Source organism: Muscardinus avellanarius (assembly GCF_963383645.1).
Source record: "Muscardinus avellanarius genome assembly, chromosome: 5".
Lineage (NCBI taxonomy): Eukaryota > Metazoa > Chordata > Mammalia > Rodentia > Gliridae > Muscardinus > Muscardinus avellanarius.
The window spans coordinates 88083055-88102779 of record NC_137790.1 but is presented as its reverse complement, the minus strand read 5'-3'; the positions used below and the strand labels follow the sequence as shown (position 1 = coordinate 88102779).

General features: G+C 44.5%; 1 protein-coding gene across 1 annotated transcript in view; it reads right to left on the bottom strand.

Annotated features, from left to right (window-relative positions):
* Positions 1-17333: 17333 nt before the first annotated feature.
* The window catches only part of LIPH (lipase H), a gene marked incomplete at both ends in the record, with an annotated part of 59580 nt that continues 57188 nt past the window's right edge, over positions 17334-19725 (bottom strand). The window contains one exon of the mRNA XM_080695534.1: positions 17334-17421. Within this exon, the coding sequence (XP_080551660.1) occupies positions 17334-17421 (88 nt within the window). The remainder of the gene's footprint in view (positions 17422-19725) is intronic.

Sequence of the window (19725 nt, the reverse complement as noted above, 5' to 3'; positions counted from 1 at the left end):
AGGCTCCGATCCTAGCCTCAGAGGTTCCAGCACTGGCCTTGCCTTACAGCAGGCTCCAATCCTGGCCTCGCTGGCTGGGGCCTCAATTTAAGGAGAGGCACCGACTTCACTCTTGGGACCAGCTGGTGGAGGCAATAGACAAGTATCAGATATTAGCAAGACATCTACAAAAAGAGGCCCAAGCTCAACATAATAATTCTGAATTCACAGAAGAAAAAAAGAAAACCATAGGCAAAATTGCAACATGCTTCGACTTGTGAAGCACAGCTTAACACCCCACACAGTCCCAGGAAGAATTTTTTTTTTTTTTTTTTTTTTTTGGTGGTGGTACTGGGGTTCCTGGAAGCCCTTCTACCTTGGGTCTATACTCCCAGACCTATTTTTATATTTTTTTTATTTGGTAACAGGGTCTCTTAAGCCAGTGTGGCTGGCTTCAAACCTGCGTGATCCTCCTATCTCCGCCTCCCAAGCATGGGGATTACAAGCATGCGCCACCATGCCCGGCTCCCAGGAAGAATTTAAACTGGAGGACCTGAGGAAGCTAGAACCAATCCTAAAGAATATTCTTACATATAATAAATAATTCCCATTTGGTGTTCAGTCTGTCCCATTAAAAAGAGTTTTAGCACCTGGTGAAGAAGAGAATTTAGAATTTGAAGAATATGAAAAAGAGGGTGGTACTGGAGCATGGTTTCCTGATTCTTTCTCTGCTAAAATTCCTGGGTTGCCATCAGAACTAGGAATGACAGTGCTCGCTATCAGAATTCATAAAATTGTTCTGAAAGACTCTGGACAGTGCATCAATCCCTATATTACAGTTAGTGTAAAGGATCTGAATGGCATAGACTTGACTCTGGTGCAAGACACTCCTGGGGCTTCAAGGAAGGAAGACACGTATGTTCATCTTAACGTGGCCATTGAGCTCCAGAAGCACGTTGAAAAGTTAACCAAAGGCCGGGCGTGGTGGCGCACGCTTGTAATCCCCGCGCTTGGGAGGCAGAGACAGGAGGATCGCGCAGGTTCGAAGCCAGCCGCGCGAGCTGGCTTAGGAGACCCTGTTTCCAAATAAAAATGTAAAAATAGGTCTGGGAGTGTAGCCCGGAGATAGAAGGGCTTCCAGGAACCCCAGTACCACCAAAAAATAAATAAATAAATAAATAAAATAAAAGTTAACCAAAGATACAAGAAACCCACTGACTTTAAAAGAAAGAAATTGCAATTATTGACCAAGAATCCATTTTATCTTCACCTACATCAAACTTTGCACGAGGAATGATTCTGCCATGAATAACCTGGAACTTCCGTGAATGTTACCATGGAGTGGAAACCACCCTAGCTCTGTGTACTCACCCTTCAGCAGGTGGCAGGTGAGCTGCACCCTATGCAAGTGAGCCACTGCAAAGCTGTTCCACAGAACTCAAGAGTCTGGCACATCACAGACATTTAAGACTCCTTAGGATACAGGTTTATTGTAGATTTTGAAACATGTTTTTATTTTTCTATTAATTGTGCAATTAATATTCTATTTTCTTTTTTTGTTGTTTTTTGGTGGTACTGGGTATGGAACCCTTCTACTTCTGGGCTACACTCCCAGACCTATTTTTAAATATATTTTATTTGGAAACAGGGTCTCTTAAGCCAGTGAGGCTGACTTCGAACCTGCATGATCCTCCTGTCTCCACCTCCCAAGTGCGGGGATTACAAGCGTGCACCACCATGCCCGACTAATAATCTATTTTCTAATTTACCACTACTCCTCCCCTGCTTCCTGGAACAACACTGTGTGGTAGGTGTGCTCATCTTCAAGCCTAATGTAGCAGTAAGAATATGCTGGTTGCCGGGCGTGGTGGCGCACGCTTGTAATCCCCGCGCTTGGGAGGCGGAGACAGGAGGATCGCACAGGTTCGAAGCCAGCCGCGCGCGCTGGCTTAGGAGACCCTGTTTCTAAATAAAAATATAAAAATAGGTCTGGGAGTGTAGCCCAGAGGTAGAAGGGCTTCCAGGAACCCCAGTACCACCACCAAAAAAAAAAAATATGCTGGCACTTACACATCTGCTCACTTCTGCTCCAAAATACTCTTTTAGTTTGAGTGACTCTGGGTTGAGGTGGGTAGGATAGTATCAAATTGATTTGAAGGGAATTGGAAGGTATGTTGCCTAAGAAAGTATGTCTAGAAGTTTATAGGGTGCTCCTCAGAGGTGGCCTAAATTCACCCTGATCTGATAGTTCTGCTTAGAAATAGTGTGCCTTGGCCAAATCAGTACCACAGAGGGGAGTGTTCCCCAGGTTGTGGCTGAGATTCTTTTCCAAATGACCAGATTGGTTTTTCTGAAAGTGAGCATACTTTTAGTCATGTTTATTAGCTGTTCCCGTACATCATTGTTATTGTCTGATAATGATTCTAGGGTTTACATTGGAACCGTCTCAGAATAATTAAAACTTTTGGTGGTACTGGGGGTGGAACCCAGAGGCTGTCTACCTCCGGGCTATACTCCCAGACATTTTTTAATATATATATTTTATTTGGAAACAGGGTCTCACTAAGTTGCTGAAAGCCTCACTAAGTAGCTGAGGCTGGCTTCAAACCTGTGCGATCCTCCTGTCTCAGCTTCCCAAGCGCAGGGATTACAAGCATGCACCACCATGCCCAGCTAGAATAATTAAAACTTTTTAGATATCTAAAAATAATTGAGCCAGATGCTAATGAGATCCTGCAGAAATAACTGATGTTTTTCTGATAACTGATTGTAAAACTTTAAAATCTGCATACCTCTTACAATGATGATGAGTATGCAAATTCTGGAAAGATATTCTATTTGTGTGTGTGTGTGTGTGTGTGTGTGTGTGGTACTGGGGATTGAACCCATGGACATTCTACCTCTGAGCTACACTCTCAGCCCTATTTTTAATTCTTTATTTTGAAACAGGGTCTCACTAAGTTGCCGAGGGCCTCACTAGGTAGCTGAGGCTGTCCACGAACCACAATCCTCCTGTCTCAGCCTCCTGAATGCTGGGATTACAAGCGTGTGTCACCATGCCTACCTCATTAGCCTACTCTAATTTGACTGTTTATATTACTTTTGGCATATGAAGACATAAATTAAACTTTAATAGCACACATAAAGTGAATTTTTGGGGGGGGATGGTACTGGGGTTCCTAGAAACTCTTCTACCTCTGGGCTACACTCCCAGACCTATTTTTACTTTTTTTTTTTTAAATTTTGGAAACAGGGTCTCTTTAGCCAGTGCAGCTGGCTTCGAACCTGTGCAATCCTTCTGTCTCCACCTCCCCAGCGTGGGGATTACAAGTGTGCGCCACCACGCCCAGCATAAGGTGAATATTTGATAAACAGAACAGTAAGATTTGTGAGGGCCTTTTTCTAGGTTAGATATAGAGCCCAGACATTTTTAAAAATATTCACTATTTTATTTTATTTTTATTTATTTATTTAATTTTTGGTGGTACTGGTGTTCCTGGAAGCCCTTCTACCTCCGGGCTACACTCCCAGACCTATTTTTTTATTTGGAAACAGGGTCTCTTAAGCCAGCAAGGCTGGCTCTGAACCACCGTGATCCTCCCGTCTCAGCCTCCCAAGCACGGGGATTACAAGCGTGCGCCACCACGCCCAGCAATATTCACTATTTTAAATGAACAGTGCATGAGGGAAATGCAGTGTCAGTACTTGACCTATGTTTAAACTAATGTAGTAACCCTAGTTATACCATTCAATATGTTTGCTTTTAAAAATAAGTAACCACACTTGTTTTAGCCCTCGCACTGTTGTCTTTTAGGTCAACTCTGTTTACCAGATGAATGTTAACGAAAACCATATGAGACAAAAGAATTCTCAAGAAAAAACGAAGAAAAGTGAAGATATATTTATCATTTTAAGATACTGAAATATTTACAAATGAAATTATTCATTGTCAGAGATTTGCATCAAAATAATGGGACAGTGGTTTGGTGCACAGAGATATAGATCGAAAAAGATTGGCTGTGAGTTGATTATTACTGAAACTGGAAAAGTCCACATGGAGGTGGACTTTATACTCTTTCCTATGCTTCTATATGTGTTTGAGGTTTTCCATTTAAATAGTCAGATAAGGCGGTACACACCTGTAATGCCAGTTCTTTGGAGACTGAGACAGAAAGATCAGAGGTCAAGGTCAGCCTCAGCAACTTAGCAAGGCTCTCAGCAACCTAGTGAGACCCTGTTTCAAAATAAAATATAAAATAGAGCTGGGGGTGTAGTTCAGAGGTAGAATGTCCTATGTTCAATCCACAGTACCAAAAAAGGAGGAAGAAGAGGAGGAGGAGGAGGAGGAGGAGGAGGAGGAGGAGGAGGAGGAGGAGGAACAAAAGAAAGAAAAAAAGAAAAATAAATTGGTCTCAAAGCCGGGTATGGTGGCGCACACTTGTAATCCCAGCATTTGGGCGGCAGAGACTGGAGGATCCTGGTTCGAGGACAGCCTCAGCTACATAGTGAGACCCTTTGCAACTCAGTGAGACCCTGTTTCAAAAAGAAAAAAGAAGCCAGGTGTGATGGCGCACCCTTGTAATCCCAGCACTTGGGAGGCTGAGACAGGAGGATCGCACAGGTTCAAAGCCAGCCTCAGCTACTTAGTGAGGCTCTCAGCAACTTAGACCCTGTTTCCAAATAAAATATAAAATAGTCTGGGAGTCTAGCCTGGAGGTAGAAAAAAGCCTCTGGGTTCCACCCCCAGGACCACCAAAAAAAAAAAAAAAAAGAAAAAAAGAAAGAAAGAAAACAGAAAAAAGAAAAAATTATCTCAGCCCTTCATTCCGGCTGAACACGCACATGTTAGTTAATGCTCTAGACAATACTCTTCCCTCCAACTGGCAATCTCTGCCTAGCAAATTTCTATTCTCTCATCAATATCTAGGACAACTGTCACCTACTCTAAGAAGGCTTCTCTGGCTCCCACAGAGAAGTTGTCCCTTCCCTGTGGTTAGGAATCTCTGAGAAATGTCTGTGCTCCTATCACACACACATGCTCACTTGTCCTCATCCATCTCCCCAGTAGACAGCAAACATTTTCATAAACTAGATAATGTCTCATTGATCTTTGTCTGCCCTAACTTTAACTCTGTGCTTGTCTTTTAGTTGTTACTTAATATTAATGTTTGTCAACAGGGTGTGGTGGCGCATGCTTGTAATCCCCGCACTTGGGAGGCAGAGACAGGAGGATCCCAAAGGTGCGAAGCCAGCCGCGCTGGCTTAAGAGACCCTATTTCCAAATAAAAATATAAAATAGGTCTTGGAGTGTAGCCCGGAGATAGAAGGGCTTCCAGGAACCCCAGTACCACCAAAAAATAAATAAATAAATAAATAAAATAAAAGTTAACCAAAGATACAAGAAACCCACTGACTTTAAAAGAAAGAAATTGCAATTATTGACCAAGAATCCATTTTATCTTCACCTACATCAAACTTTGCACGAGGAATGATTCTGCCATGAATAACCTGGAACTTCCGTGAATGTTACCATGGAGTGGAAACCACCCTAGCTCTGTGTACTCACCCTTCAGCAGGTGGCAGGTGAGCTGCACCCTATGCAAGTGAGCCACTGCAAAGCTGTTCCACAGAACTCAAGAGTCTGGCACATCACAGACATTTAAGACTCCTTAGGATACAGGTTTATTGTAGATTTTGAAACATGTTTTTATTTTTCTATTAATTGTGCAATTAATATTCTATTTTCTTTTTTTGTTGTTTTTTGGTGGTACTGGGTATGGAACCCTTCTACTTCTGGGCTACACTCCCAGACCTATTTTTAAATATATTTTATTTGGAAACAGGGTCTCTTAAGCCAGTGAGGCTGACTTCGAACCTGCATGATCCTCCTGTCTCCACCTCCCAAGTGCGGGGATTACAAGCGTGCACCACCATGCCCGACTAATAATCTATTTTCTAATTTACCACTACTCCTCCCCTGCTTCCTGGAACAACACTGTGTGGTAGGTGTGCTCATCTTCAAGCCTAATGTAGCAGTAAGAATATGCTGGTTGCCGGGCGTGGTGGCGCACGCTTGTAATCCCCGCGCTTGGGAGGCGGAGACAGGAGGATCGCACAGGTTCGAAGCCAGCCGCGCGCGCTGGCTTAGGAGACCCTGTTTCTAAATAAAAATATAAAAATAGGTCTGGGAGTGTAGCCCAGAGGTAGAAGGGCTTCCAGGAACCCCAGTACCACCAAAAAAAAAAAAAAATATGCTGGCACTTACACATCTGCTCACTTCTGCTCCAAAATACTCTTTTAGTTTGAGTGACTCTGGGTTGAGGTGGGTAGGATAGTATCAAATTGATTTGAAGGGAATTGGAAGGTATGTTGCCTAAGAAAGTATGTCTAGAAGTTTATAGGGTGCTCCTCAGAGGTGGCCTAAATTCACCCTGATCTGATAGTTCTGCTTAGAAATAGTGTGCCTTGGCCAAATCAGTACCACAGAGGGGAGTGTTCCCCAGGTTGTGGCTGAGATTCTTTTCCAAATGACCAGATTGGTTTTTCTGAAAGTGAGCATACTTTTAGTCATGTTTATTAGCTGTTCCCGTACATCATTGTTATTGTCTGATAATGATTCTAGGGTTTACATTGGAACCGTCTCAGAATAATTAAAACTTTTGGTGGTACTGGGGGTGGAACCCAGAGGCTGTCTACCTCCGGGCTATACTCCCAGACATTTTTTAATATATATATTTTATTTGGAAACAGGGTCTCACTAAGTTGCTGAAAGCCTCACTAAGTAGCTGAGGCTGGCTTCAAACCTGTGCGATCCTCCTGTCTCAGCTTCCCAAGCGCAGGGATTACAAGCATGCACCACCATGCCCAGCTAGAATAATTAAAACTTTTTAGATATCTAAAAATAATTGAGCCAGATGCTAATGAGATCCTGCAGAAATAACTGATGTTTTTCTGATAACTGATTGTAAAACTTTAAAATCTGCATACCTCTTACAATGATGATGAGTATGCAAATTCTGGAAAGATATTCTATTTGTGTGTGTGTGTGTGTGTGTGTGTGTGTGGTACTGGGGATTGAACCCATGGACATTCTACCTCTGAGCTACACTCTCAGCCCTATTTTTAATTCTTTATTTTGAAACAGGGTCTCACTAAGTTGCCGAGGGCCTCACTAGGTAGCTGAGGCTGTCCACGAACCACAATCCTCCTGTCTCAGCCTCCTGAATGCTGGGATTACAAGCGTGTGTCACCATGCCTACCTCATTAGCCTACTCTAATTTGACTGTTTATATTACTTTTGGCATATGAAGACATAAATTAAACTTTAATAGCACACATAAAGTGAATTTTTGGGGGGGGATGGTACTGGGGTTCCTAGAAACTCTTCTACCTCTGGGCTACACTCCCAGACCTATTTTTACTTTTTTTTTTTTAAATTTTGGAAACAGGGTCTCTTTAGCCAGTGCAGCTGGCTTCGAACCTGTGCAATCCTTCTGTCTCCACCTCCCCAGCGTGGGGATTACAAGTGTGCGCCACCACGCCCAGCATAAGGTGAATATTTGATAAACAGAACAGTAAGATTTGTGAGGGCCTTTTTCTAGGTTAGATATAGAGCCCAGACATTTTTAAAAATATTCACTATTTTATTTTATTTTTATTTATTTATTTAATTTTTGGTGGTACTGGTGTTCCTGGAAGCCCTTCTACCTCCGGGCTACACTCCCAGACCTATTTTTTTATTTGGAAACAGGGTCTCTTAAGCCAGCAAGGCTGGCTCTGAACCACCGTGATCCTCCCGTCTCAGCCTCCCAAGCACGGGGATTACAAGCGTGCGCCACCACGCCCAGCAATATTCACTATTTTAAATGAACAGTGCATGAGGGAAATGCAGTGTCAGTACTTGACCTATGTTTAAACTAATGTAGTAACCCTAGTTATACCATTCAATATGTTTGCTTTTAAAAATAAGTAACCACACTTGTTTTAGCCCTCGCACTGTTGTCTTTTAGGTCAACTCTGTTTACCAGATGAATGTTAACGAAAACCATATGAGACAAAAGAATTCTCAAGAAAAAACGAAGAAAAGTGAAGATATATTTATCATTTTAAGATACTGAAATATTTACAAATGAAATTATTCATTGTCAGAGATTTGCATCAAAATAATGGGACAGTGGTTTGGTGCACAGAGATATAGATCGAAAAAGATTGGCTGTGAGTTGATTATTACTGAAACTGGAAAAGTCCACATGGAGGTGGACTTTATACTCTTTCCTATGCTTCTATATGTGTTTGAGGTTTTCCATTTAAATAGTCAGATAAGGCGGTACACACCTGTAATGCCAGTTCTTTGGAGACTGAGACAGAAAGATCAGAGGTCAAGGTCAGCCTCAGCAACTTAGCAAGGCTCTCAGCAACCTAGTGAGACCCTGTTTCAAAATAAAATATAAAATAGAGCTGGGGGTGTAGTTCAGAGGTAGAATGTCCTATGTTCAATCCACAGTACCAAAAAAGGAGGAAGAAGAGGAGGAGGAGGAGGAGGAGGAGGAGGAGGAGGAGGAGGAGGAACAAAAGAAAGAAAAAAAGAAAAATAAATTGGTCTCAAAGCCGGGTATGGTGGCGCACACTTGTAATCCCAGCATTTGGGCGGCAGAGACTGGAGGATCCTGGTTCGAGGACAGCCTCAGCTACATAGTGAGACCCTTTGCAACTCAGTGAGACCCTGTTTCAAAAAGAAAAAAGAAGCCAGGTGTGATGGCGCACCCTTGTAATCCCAGCACTTGGGAGGCTGAGACAGGAGGATCGCACAGGTTCAAAGCCAGCCTCAGCTACTTAGTGAGGCTCTCAGCAACTTAGACCCTGTTTCCAAATAAAATATAAAATAGTCTGGGAGTCTAGCCTGGAGGTAGAAAAAAGCCTCTGGGTTCCACCCCCAGGACCACCAAAAAAAAAAAAAAAAAGAAAAAAAGAAAGAAAGAAAACAGAAAAAAGAAAAAATTATCTCAGCCCTTCATTCCGGCTGAACACGCACATGTTAGTTAATGCTCTAGACAATACTCTTCCCTCCAACTGGCAATCTCTGCCTAGCAAATTTCTATTCTCTCATCAATATCTAGGACAACTGTCACCTACTCTAAGAAGGCTTCTCTGGCTCCCACAGAGAAGTTGTCCCTTCCCTGTGGTTAGGAATCTCTGAGAAATGTCTGTGCTCCTATCACACACACATGCTCACTTGTCCTCATCCATCTCCCCAGTAGACAGCAAACATTTTCATAAACTAGATAATGTCTCATTGATCTTTGTCTGCCCTAACTTTAACTCTGTGCTTGTCTTTTAGTTGTTACTTAATATTAATGTTTGTCAACAGGGTGTGGTGGCGCATGCTTGTAATCCCCGCACTTGGGAGGCAGAGACAGGAGGATCCCAAAGGTGCGAAGCCAGCCGCGCTGGCTTAAGAGACCCTATTTCCAAATAAAAATATAAAATAGGTCTTGGAGTGTAGCCCGGAGATAGAAGGGCTTCCAGGAACCCCAGTACCACCAATAAATAAATAAATAAATAAATAAATAAATAAATAAATAAATAAATGTTTATCAGCCAGGCGTAGTGGTGCATGTAATCTCAGAACTTGGGAAGCTGAGACAGGAGGATAGCAGGTATGAGGACAGTCTTAGCAAGTAAGGAGACTCTCATCAACCTAGTGGAACTCTGTTTCAAAATAAAAATAATGAGGCCTGGTGGCACACATTAGTAATTCCAGTACTTGGGAGGTTGAGACAGGAGGATCACAGGTTCATAGCCAGCCACAGCTACTTAGTGAGGCCCTCTGTAACTTAATGAGGCCCTGTTTCAAAATAAAGAATAAAAAAATAAGGCTGAGGGTATAGCTCAGAGGTAGAAGGTCCCTGGGTTCAATTCTCAGTACTGCAAAAAAATTTTAGTTAATAAGTGAAAAATAAATAAAAATAGAATTAGGCTAGGGGTGTAGCTCAGAGGTAGAACGTCCCTGGGTTCAATCCAAAGCACCAAAAGTTAAAAAAAAAAAAAATAGGCCTGAGGGTATAGCTCAGAGGTAGAATTCCCTGGGTTTAATCTCCAGTGATACAAAAAGAAAAAGAAAAAGGGGGGGAGGGCTTTTCCTGCTCTTAAGGTCCTTACTTTATCTTCAGCTGAGAAAGAACATGGAGATATAACTATAGAGCATTATAAGTTCCCTGGTAGAAACAGACAAAGCTTGTCCACTCTAGCAAAACTATTATCATTATCCCACTTATCAACAGGTAGGTGAACAGATATTCAGACAAAGTCATGTGTGCAAAGTCTACAGTCGACTTGCACAAGACACAGCCCCATCCTGCCACCTCCCAAGCCTGTGCTCTCTCCTGAGCCCTGTCCTGCCACTCAACAAACAAGTGAAAATCTGGAGCTGGGACTGGACATTCAGATGGGAGGTTATGTTTGCTTTGTCCTATGTAACAAAGCTCCTGAGATAATTACCTTAAAAAGAGGAAAAGCTTAGTTTGGCGCACAGTTGGAGGGCTTAGTTCATGGTCAGTTGGCTCTGTGGCTCTTGGGCCTGCGGTGAGGCACGTCACAAGGCTGGGAGCACACAACATAGCAAAGCCATTGCCTTGTGGCTGGAACATGAAAGAGGAAGAGGAAGGGCCTGGGCCCCTCCTTACCTCCAAGGGCACACCACCAGTGACCTGGAGACCTCCCACTAGACCCTAGCCCCTGAAGGTCCCAACACCTCCATGGCACCAAGCTGAGGACCAGTAGTACAACCTATGGGTCTTTTGGGGACACTTATCCACACCAGTTTAGAGGCCATCTGTCTAGAGATCACTGACATGAAGGAGGGGAAAGTTCTCCTAGGGATGCCCCGAGAAGGGAAGAGACCGCAGATGATGTTCATTGAATACCTAGTACACACCTCACACTGCAGGTAGTACTCTACAGGCTTTAACTCAGTTATTCCACATAGCGGCCCTCATGAAGGATGGACTCTTAACCACTCGTCTTGAGTCCAGGAAACTGAGGCTTGGGAAGAGCTAAGCAAGTAAGCCAGTGTGGCAATGAAGCTTACACCTTACAGGGAGCCTAAGAGGAAGGAGACTGAGTCAGAAGCCTAGTTGGGAAGAAGTGAAGTCAATAAATGAATAGAATGACTCATTCCAGAGAGAAATAGAAATACAGAAGGGGGAAAAGGCCTTAGGGAGACTATTAGGAAAGGAACCAGGGACGGTGTCAGGGTCCATGGGAACACCCTGCAGGGAAACCTCAGGGTTATAGGGTTTAGCCAACATGAGGTAGGAAAGGACCTTTGGCAAACTCTTCTGGGAAGGGCAAACCTGTGTTTCTACAGGTTCACTACCCAAGCACCTTTTTGCTACCCTGACCTGCCTCTTGGAATCCTGTTCTGATTTCTCCTGTTCAACCTGTCTGCTTGGCAAATAAGTCCCAGACTGGGCTCTCCATTCCCAAAACACCGGTGCCCTGATCTCAGCCTCCTCAACCTTCCTGGCCCCAACCCAGCCCCTGAAGAGCCCACCCTATCCAGCTACCGAGCCTCCTACAGGCACCTGCCTGTGTGCGCAGCCCGGCCCAGGGGACCACAGTCCCTCACCAGGAGCAAGTGCTGCACTGAGAGGCAGGCAGGGGTGAGAGGGGAGGAAAAGTGAGAGGTCCAGTGGGAGGAAGCCGGCCAGGCATTCAACTTTTGCTAGCTTAATGAGACCCATCCTGAGCAATTGCTCCAGCCAGCTCACACCTGTAATCCCAGTACTTGGGAGGCTGGGACAGGAGAGTCTCGGTTCAGCCTCAGCTACTTAGTAAGACCCTGTTTCAAAATAAAAAATAAAATAAAAGTAAAATAGGGCTGGGGATGTAGCTCATAAGTAGAGTGCCTCTGGGTTCAATCCTCAGTACTATAAGAGAGGAAAGAGAGAAAGAAGAAAAAAGAAGAAAGAAAGAAAGAAAAATGAAAGAGAGAAAAAAGAAGCTCTGAAGACTACATGCTTTTTGCTGCACCACCTAAACATTCTGGAACATTCTGGAACAGAATGGACATTTTCCCAACAGGAGGCTCCTGGTCCTCTTCTTGGCTTTTGGAATAGGACTCCCTAGACAGTGAGTGACAAACAACCCAATGAAGTCGCCCTGTCAAGGGAGCCAGGCTCAGTCAGAGCGACTGGCGGAAGAGCACTCAGGTTAGCATAGGCCGTGAACTCTTGTGGCTGACGCCCTCAGGGCTATGCCCAGCCTTTCTCAGTCTTTCCATCAGTGTAATGAAATATCAGAAGCAATTAACTTATGAAGAGAAAAGGTTTATTAGGGCTCAGGGTTCTGAAGGAGTCTGACATCAGGTGGCCCATTGCTTTGGGCCCCTGACAGAGGTGGCCCATCATGGCAGGAACGTGTGTGTGTGTGTGATGGAACAGAACCATTCACATCAGGAACTGGGACACAACGGGAGGAGAGACTGGGATTCCATGATCCCTTCCCAGGGCACATACACAGTGACCTCCCTGTGGTGCCACCCCCTCAGGTTTCCGCCGCCTCCCAAGAGCACCAGCCCGAGACACTTAATAACCAAACAGCACCGGGATCCCATGAGCATCCGCTCTCTCTCTTTCCCCTTCCCTCTCTTGCTCTCACTCTAGTTTGGGTTAATATGAGTGGATTTCTGCTCCTGGCCTCCAAAGCCTTCTTGGCTACAATAGGGTTCTACAAGAACGAGAGCCCTTGGGTAAGGACCCAAACGCAGTTTTGGTTTTTGGAACTAACACAGTTGAGCACACTGGTGCCCAAATCAGAGTGGAGATGCTTCTCAAGTTTCTACATTTGAGTCCGTCCCATTCTGCTCAGCAGACGTGTCTTGAGCAGCTCCGATGTGCTCGCTGCTGGGGACACAGACATAAACACAGCCGCTCTCATGAAGCCTGCAGTCTCGGGGGAGTTATAGCACAGAAATCTCACCGCACGTGTGGCATAATAAAAGCAGCGATGAAAGCGTGTACAAAGTCAGCAGTAAAGGAGGCGGTGGAAGAGAGTCATGGGAGCAAACAGGGAGAGTCTGAGCCACAATATCGCTGTAGAGACCTGGAGGGGTTAGCAGTGGTGCTGAAATGTGGGGAGAACGATCTCCCAGACTTCAGGACGGCTGGACCTGCTGAGAAATGGTGCTGGGACCACCTGGAAGGTGTGACAGGGAGTGGAAAAAAAGGTCAACTTTTTTTTTTCCCCCCAAGGAACTTGGGAAATGGGCAATTGGCCCCCAACAACAATAAAGGAAGATAATAGCTGGGCGTGGTGGCGCACACTTGTAATCCCATTACTTGGGAGGCTGAGACAAGCGGATCTTGCTGGTTCGAAGCCAGCTTCAACTACTTAGTGAGACCCTGTTTCAAAATAAAATATAAAAATCTTGGTCTGGGGTGTAACCTGGAGGCAGAAGGCCCCTGGGTTCCAACCCTAGTACCACACACACATATACAAAAGATAATAGTATGAAAGGTGTCTGGAAGAAAAGTCTAAGGCTGAGAAGGCGAGGCGACCTCGTGACAATGGGCTCTTGTGAGGGTGTAAGACAGGTCTTCACTCCAAACAATGGAGAGTATTAATTTAATAGATATTTCTTTTTTAATAGACTTTTTTGTGGTACTGGGGTTCCTGGAAACGCTTCTATCTCTGGGCTACACTCCCAGACTTTTTTCTTATATATAAATTTTTATTTGGAAACAGGGTCTCTTAAGCCAGCGCGGCTGGCTTCAAACCTGCATGATCTTCCTGTCTCCGCCCCCCATGCCCGGAGGACATTTCTTTTTTAATAGATATCTTTTTTTTTTTTTTTTTTGTCCTGGGGATTGAACCCTGGGGTATTCTACCCCTAAGCTATGCCCCAGCCTTATTTTATTTCTTATTTTGAAGCAGGATCTCGCTATATCACTGAAGCTGACCTCAAACCTGTGATCCTTCTGTCTCAGCCTCACCTGTGTCAGCCTCCTCATCCTAAGTACTAGGATTACAGGCGTTGCCACCACACCCAGCTGATAGATATTTCTTGAAGACAGACTGCATTGTAGGCACATAGTCTCTTCCTTGCAAAAAAAAAAAAAAAAACTAGTGAAGACAGATATTAATCAAATAGTTAAATAAATAAACATAAAATGTGTTAGTTCATGAAGGAGGAGGTACAGTGTGCTATATGTCAAAATGGGGTCTGAGAGGAGTCCCTGAAAAGGGGGCAACTGAGCTAGCTAAGGTCCAAACCATGAGTGTGTGAGGGCTGGCAACACGGTGAGGAGGCACTAATTTATACAGTACTGGAGGTGGGAATCAGGGGCATTCTACCTCCCAGCTACACCCCAGCCCTATTTTTTATTCTATATTTTTGAAACAGGGTCTCACTGAGTTGCAAAGAGCCTCACTAAGTAGCTGAGGCTGTCCGCGAACTACGATCCTCCTGTCTCAGCCTCCCAAATGCTAGGGTTGCAAGCGTGCACCACCACACCCAGCTTGGAGGGGACTGTAATTTAATTGTATCATGGATTTGGACTCATTCAGATACACTGAAAAACCACAGGGAAGAGAAGTAAGGACAACAAGAGACAGCACCCAAGCTGCAGGAGCTTCCGGAGAAAGATTTTGAAAAGAGTGGCCCATCCTGTGACCACCTTCTCTTCTTCTGATCACCATTTTATGGAATTCCAGAAAATTCATCTCCATGCCAGTGAACAAACTTCCCTCCTTTATGCACTCTCCATCCATTCATCCATCCATCCATCCATCCATCCATCCATCCATCCATCCATCCAACCATCCACGCCTTCACGCATTCCACAGATACTTACCCAGGGCCAACAGTGAGCCAGGTGTTTTGCAAGGGTCCAGTGTCCCCAAGACTTGATTAATTGATAAAAATTTTACTCCTGGTATTTTCTTACTGTTGTTTTAACCCCCTTCTTGGATATAAGAGGAAAAAACTTTTAAAGTGACTGTGCTAATTCAATTATAGTACCAATAAAACTAAAAGAAATCAGGGCCTCTGGCCACACTGCCCCTCTGTTCACAGTCGTTGAGAAACACGGAAGGAAGAGGAAGGAAGATAAGATGTTGAGTGCACCATAGTGCTGAGGGGCTTATTCCACTCAGAGTTGAGTCATGCCCGCTTTGAGGAATACAGCCTCTGTATTTGACATAGATGGAAATGTGTAATGAAATGTGCTTATCATATTTCTATGACTTTTTGAACTAGAAAGTCCATTTCTTTGAAATAAAGGCGGTTTTCACAGAAAACAGTAGAAGAGTCGTCACTTGGATGAGGAGGAGGGTACCATGCCTGTGGTCCTTGGGGATCCCAGACACCTTCCTGCAATGGCCACAGCTGCGGGATGGATGGTGTCCACCCTCACGCTGGGCTTCTGGTGCAGGGACTGTCCTTCCTTTGTTCTGGCCTCTCTAGCCCCAGCCTCCAGGACTTCTTGACTCGGCTGCTGCTGTTATCCAGGGTCACAGGGCCTGCCCACCTCCAGGGAAACCTAGGGATTTCTCAGAGGAGAGGCTTCAGGTGCTCCAAGAGAAAACTGGTTTATGCTTTTAATTCACATGTTATAAAAACAAGTTATAGCATCATTGCAAAAGGCTAACAGTAAACCCTGTCCCCCATTTTGTGATACTGGGGATTGAACCCAGGGGCTTTCTACCACTGAGCTATATATACCCCCAGCCCTTTTTATTCTTTTGTATTGAAACAGGGTGTCATTAAATTTATCATGCCCTGCCCTCGAATCTGCAATCCTCCTGTGTCAGTCTCACTAGGATTATAGATGTGCACCACTGTGCCCAACTCTCATTAATCCCTTTTAACAGGTAGCATCATGTACAGCATTTTTTCATTTGCATTATGCAGTTAAAGTTTTTTTTTTTCAATAACCATGGATTACATTGGTTGAGAGAAAATACAAACATTCCTTTGGGGTTGTTTGAAATGAGGGTTGTCAACCAGCATGGTGGCTGATGCTTGTAATCCCAGTACTTTGGGAGGTTGAAAAAGGAGGATCACAGGTTCGAGAACAGCCTCAACTAGCTGTTGATGATACTCTCATCAACCTAGCAAGACCCTGTTTCAAAATAGAAAACTAAGGGTAGCTCAAAGCCCCTGGGTTCGATCCCCAGTACCCCCCCACCAAAAAAGAGGGTTGTCTGGGGCTGCAGGGTAACTCAGTGGTACAGCACTTGCCTGGTGTGCACAAGATCCTAGGTTGGGTTCCCAGCACTGACCCCAAACAAACAAAGGGTTGCTTGTAAAAGAGCGTTCTCCGCCTTATCAAGCCCTTTCCGCTCCGCCTCTTGCTGTATCCGCTGACCAGCGCTCTGAGGCTCCCCCTGCTTCTGCTCCCCTCCTGCGCTTGCTGTCTGGCCCCAGCACTGCCCTCAAGGCTGTCAGCCCATCTTCAGAGGCAGTGGGAAGCCAGGGGTGGGGCTTTCTTGCCGCCCCAAAGCAAACAGCCCAAGACAGAAGCTGGTGTTGATAAAGAAAGGCCATTTTATCTAAGCATGTGAGCTAAGTCATATTAAAATAAATAAAAGCATATTCACATTCATCACACATCTCACGGATGTGGTACCCATGGGATTTCAAAGACTCCTTCACAGACGTGCCTCCCACACCCACACAGCAGCCTGTGAGGTCGGTCAGTTTCAGTACTTCCTATGAGTCAGGAATGTGCAGAATTTGGCACAGGGAATGTGGAGTCCACGGGGAGGTCTCTGGTCTCTGCTTCCCTTTAAGATGCTCGACCAAGCCAGGCATGGTGGCGCACGCTCGTAATCCCCGCACTTGGGAGGTGGAGACAGGAGGATCGCGCAGGTTCGAAGCCAGCCGCGCTGGCTTAAGAGACCCTGTTTCCAAATAAAAATATATAAAAAATAGGTCTGGGAGTGTAGCCTGGAGGTAGAAGGGCTTCCAGGAACCCCAGTATTACCAAAAAAAAAAAAAAAAAAAAAAAGATGCTCCACCCGAGGCGCTGAGGAGCAGAAGCTCCGGTGTGATGAGCAGCAGAACCGACAGGTTGGAACAAACGAGGCCCCAGGATGCAGGCAGACAAAGCACTGGGCTGTCGGAGGCCTGGCTATTTCTAACTTGCCCTAGTTAGGGGCTCCCTTCCCAGGATCGTTTTATAATCACTAGGTCATTTGATGTTCTGCAAAGTGACATCTGTAGGCCGCTGCTGAAAATAACCTTGGTTTTTCCATACTTTTTGAGCCTTGAGGAAAAGGTCAGGTGAAACTTTCAAAGAGCCTGCAGCTGGAGCTCCCTTGACTCTGCTGCTGCCCGTGTGTCCTTGCAGCAGTTATAGCTGCAGCCTGGGGCAGAGGATGGGTTGGAAGTCTGTTTCAACATTTTCCATCAGGACGAGATCGTACCGACACAACTGGGGCCTGGGAAAAAGCACAGCACATCCTTATCAATAAATAAGAGAAATGCCACAATCTTATAGATAGAATGATGTAGCAGCTAGGTGTGATGAGCGCACCTGTGATCCCCTCCCACAATTCAACAGGCTGAGGCAGGAGGATTGCAAGTTCAAGGCCAGTCTGGGTAAGTTATGGAGAGTCTGTCTCATGAAAAAAAAAAAAATGAAAAAGGGCTGGGGATATAGCTCAAAGATAGAGTAGGGTTGGATTCCCATTACTGAAAACAAACAAAAAACCCTGGTGAGTGTGGTGGTGCACACCTGTAATCCCAGTACTTGGGAGGCTGAGATAGGAGGATTGCAGGTTCCAGGTCAGCCTCAGCAACTTAGTGAGATTGTTTCAACATTTAAAAAAAGCTATGTATGCCAGGCGTGGTTTCGCAGGCTTGTAATCCCCGTGCTTGGGAGGCAGAGACAGGAGGATCGTGCAGGTTCGAAGCCAGCCGCGCGTGCTGACTTAGGAGACCCTGTTTCCAAATAAAAATGTAAAAATAGGTCTGGGAGTGTAGCCCGGAGGTAGAAGGGTTTCCAGGAACCCCAGTACCACCACCACCAAAAAAAAAAAAAAAAAAAAGGCTGAGTATGGTTGCAGAACCCATGTAATGCTATTACTTGAGAGGCTGAGACAGGAGTATCTCAGGTTTGAGGATAGCCTTACCAGGTAGTGAGACTCTCATCAACCTAGTGAGACCCTCTTTCAAAATAAAAATAAAATAGGGCTGGGTGAATGTAGCTCAGAAGTGGAATGCCTCTGGGTCCAAGCTCCAATACCACAAAAAGTTTTTTTTTTTAATTTTACAAAGGACTAGTGTTGTAGCTCAGAGGTAGAGTACCCCTAAATTTAATCCCAAGTACCAAAAAAAAAAAAAAAACCAGAAATCAAGTCGGGCATGGTGGCGCACACTTATAATCCCACGCTTGTAAGGCAGAGACAGGAGGATTGCACAGGTTCAAAGCCAGCCGCGCTGGCTTAAGAGACCTTGTCTCAAAAAAAAAAAAAAAATAGGTTTAGGAGTGTAGCCCGGAGGTAGAAGGGTTTCCAGGAACCCCAGTACCACCAAAATATAATAATAAATAAATAAATAAATAAATAAATAAATATTTAAAAATTTAAAAAAATCATTATGTAGGCCAAGCATGGTGGCACACACCTGTAATTCTATACTTGGAAGGCTGAGATAGGATTATCACAGGTATGAGGACAGACTCAGAAAATATCCAGACTTAGTAACCTAGTGAGGCCCTATTTCAAAACAAAAAGTAAGCCAAGTGTGGTGGCACACACCTGTAATCCCAGTATTTGGGAGGCTGAGATGGAAAGATCATGGGTTCAAGGACAGCCTCAGCAAGTAGTGAGACTCTCATCAACCTAGTGAGACCCTGTTTCAGAATAAAAATAAAATAGGTCTGGAGATGTAAGCTTGGAAGTAGAATGCCCCTGAGTTTAATTCCCAGTAACACACACACACACACACACACACACACACACACACACACACACTAGTAAAAAGGGCTGGGAGTGTAGCTCAGAGGTTGAATGACCCTGGGTTCAACCACCAGTAACACACACACACACACACACACACACACACACACACACACAATTATGTAGCAATTATTTTAAGGAACAGAAAAAAGCTTATAGTAAGTAAAACATCAGCAACAAGAGAGCAGCATGTAAGAGCCCAGCGTGGCGGTGCACACCTGTAATCCCAGTACTTAGGAGGTTAAGAGAGGTGGATCGAAGGTTTGAGAACAGTCTCAGCAAGTAGTGGGATTCACCAACCCAGGAAGACACTGTTTCAAAATAAAAATTTAAAAAATAGGAAGCCGGGCGTGGTGGCACACAATTATAATCCTAGTACTTGGGAGGCTGAGACAGGAGGATCCCAGGTTTACAGCCAGCCTCAGCAACTTGTGAGGCCCTCCACAACTTAGTAAGACCCTGTTTCAAAATAAAGAATACAATAGGGCTGGGAGTACAGCGCAGAGGTAGAATGCCCCTGGGTTCAATCTCCAGTACCACACATACCAAAAAATATAGGACTGGGGTGTATCTTGAAGGTAGAATGCTCCCAAGTAAAATCCCCAGCAACATATGGAAGGAAGGAAGGAATTTCATTTGCTATACAACTTCAAATAGGTTTAAAAACAATAATGGATTGAAAAGCAATAACTAAAATTATTAACAGTGATTATCTCTAAATAATGACATTATGAGTGATTTCTTTGCTTCCTAACACTTTCTGTACTTTGCAGATTTTATAAA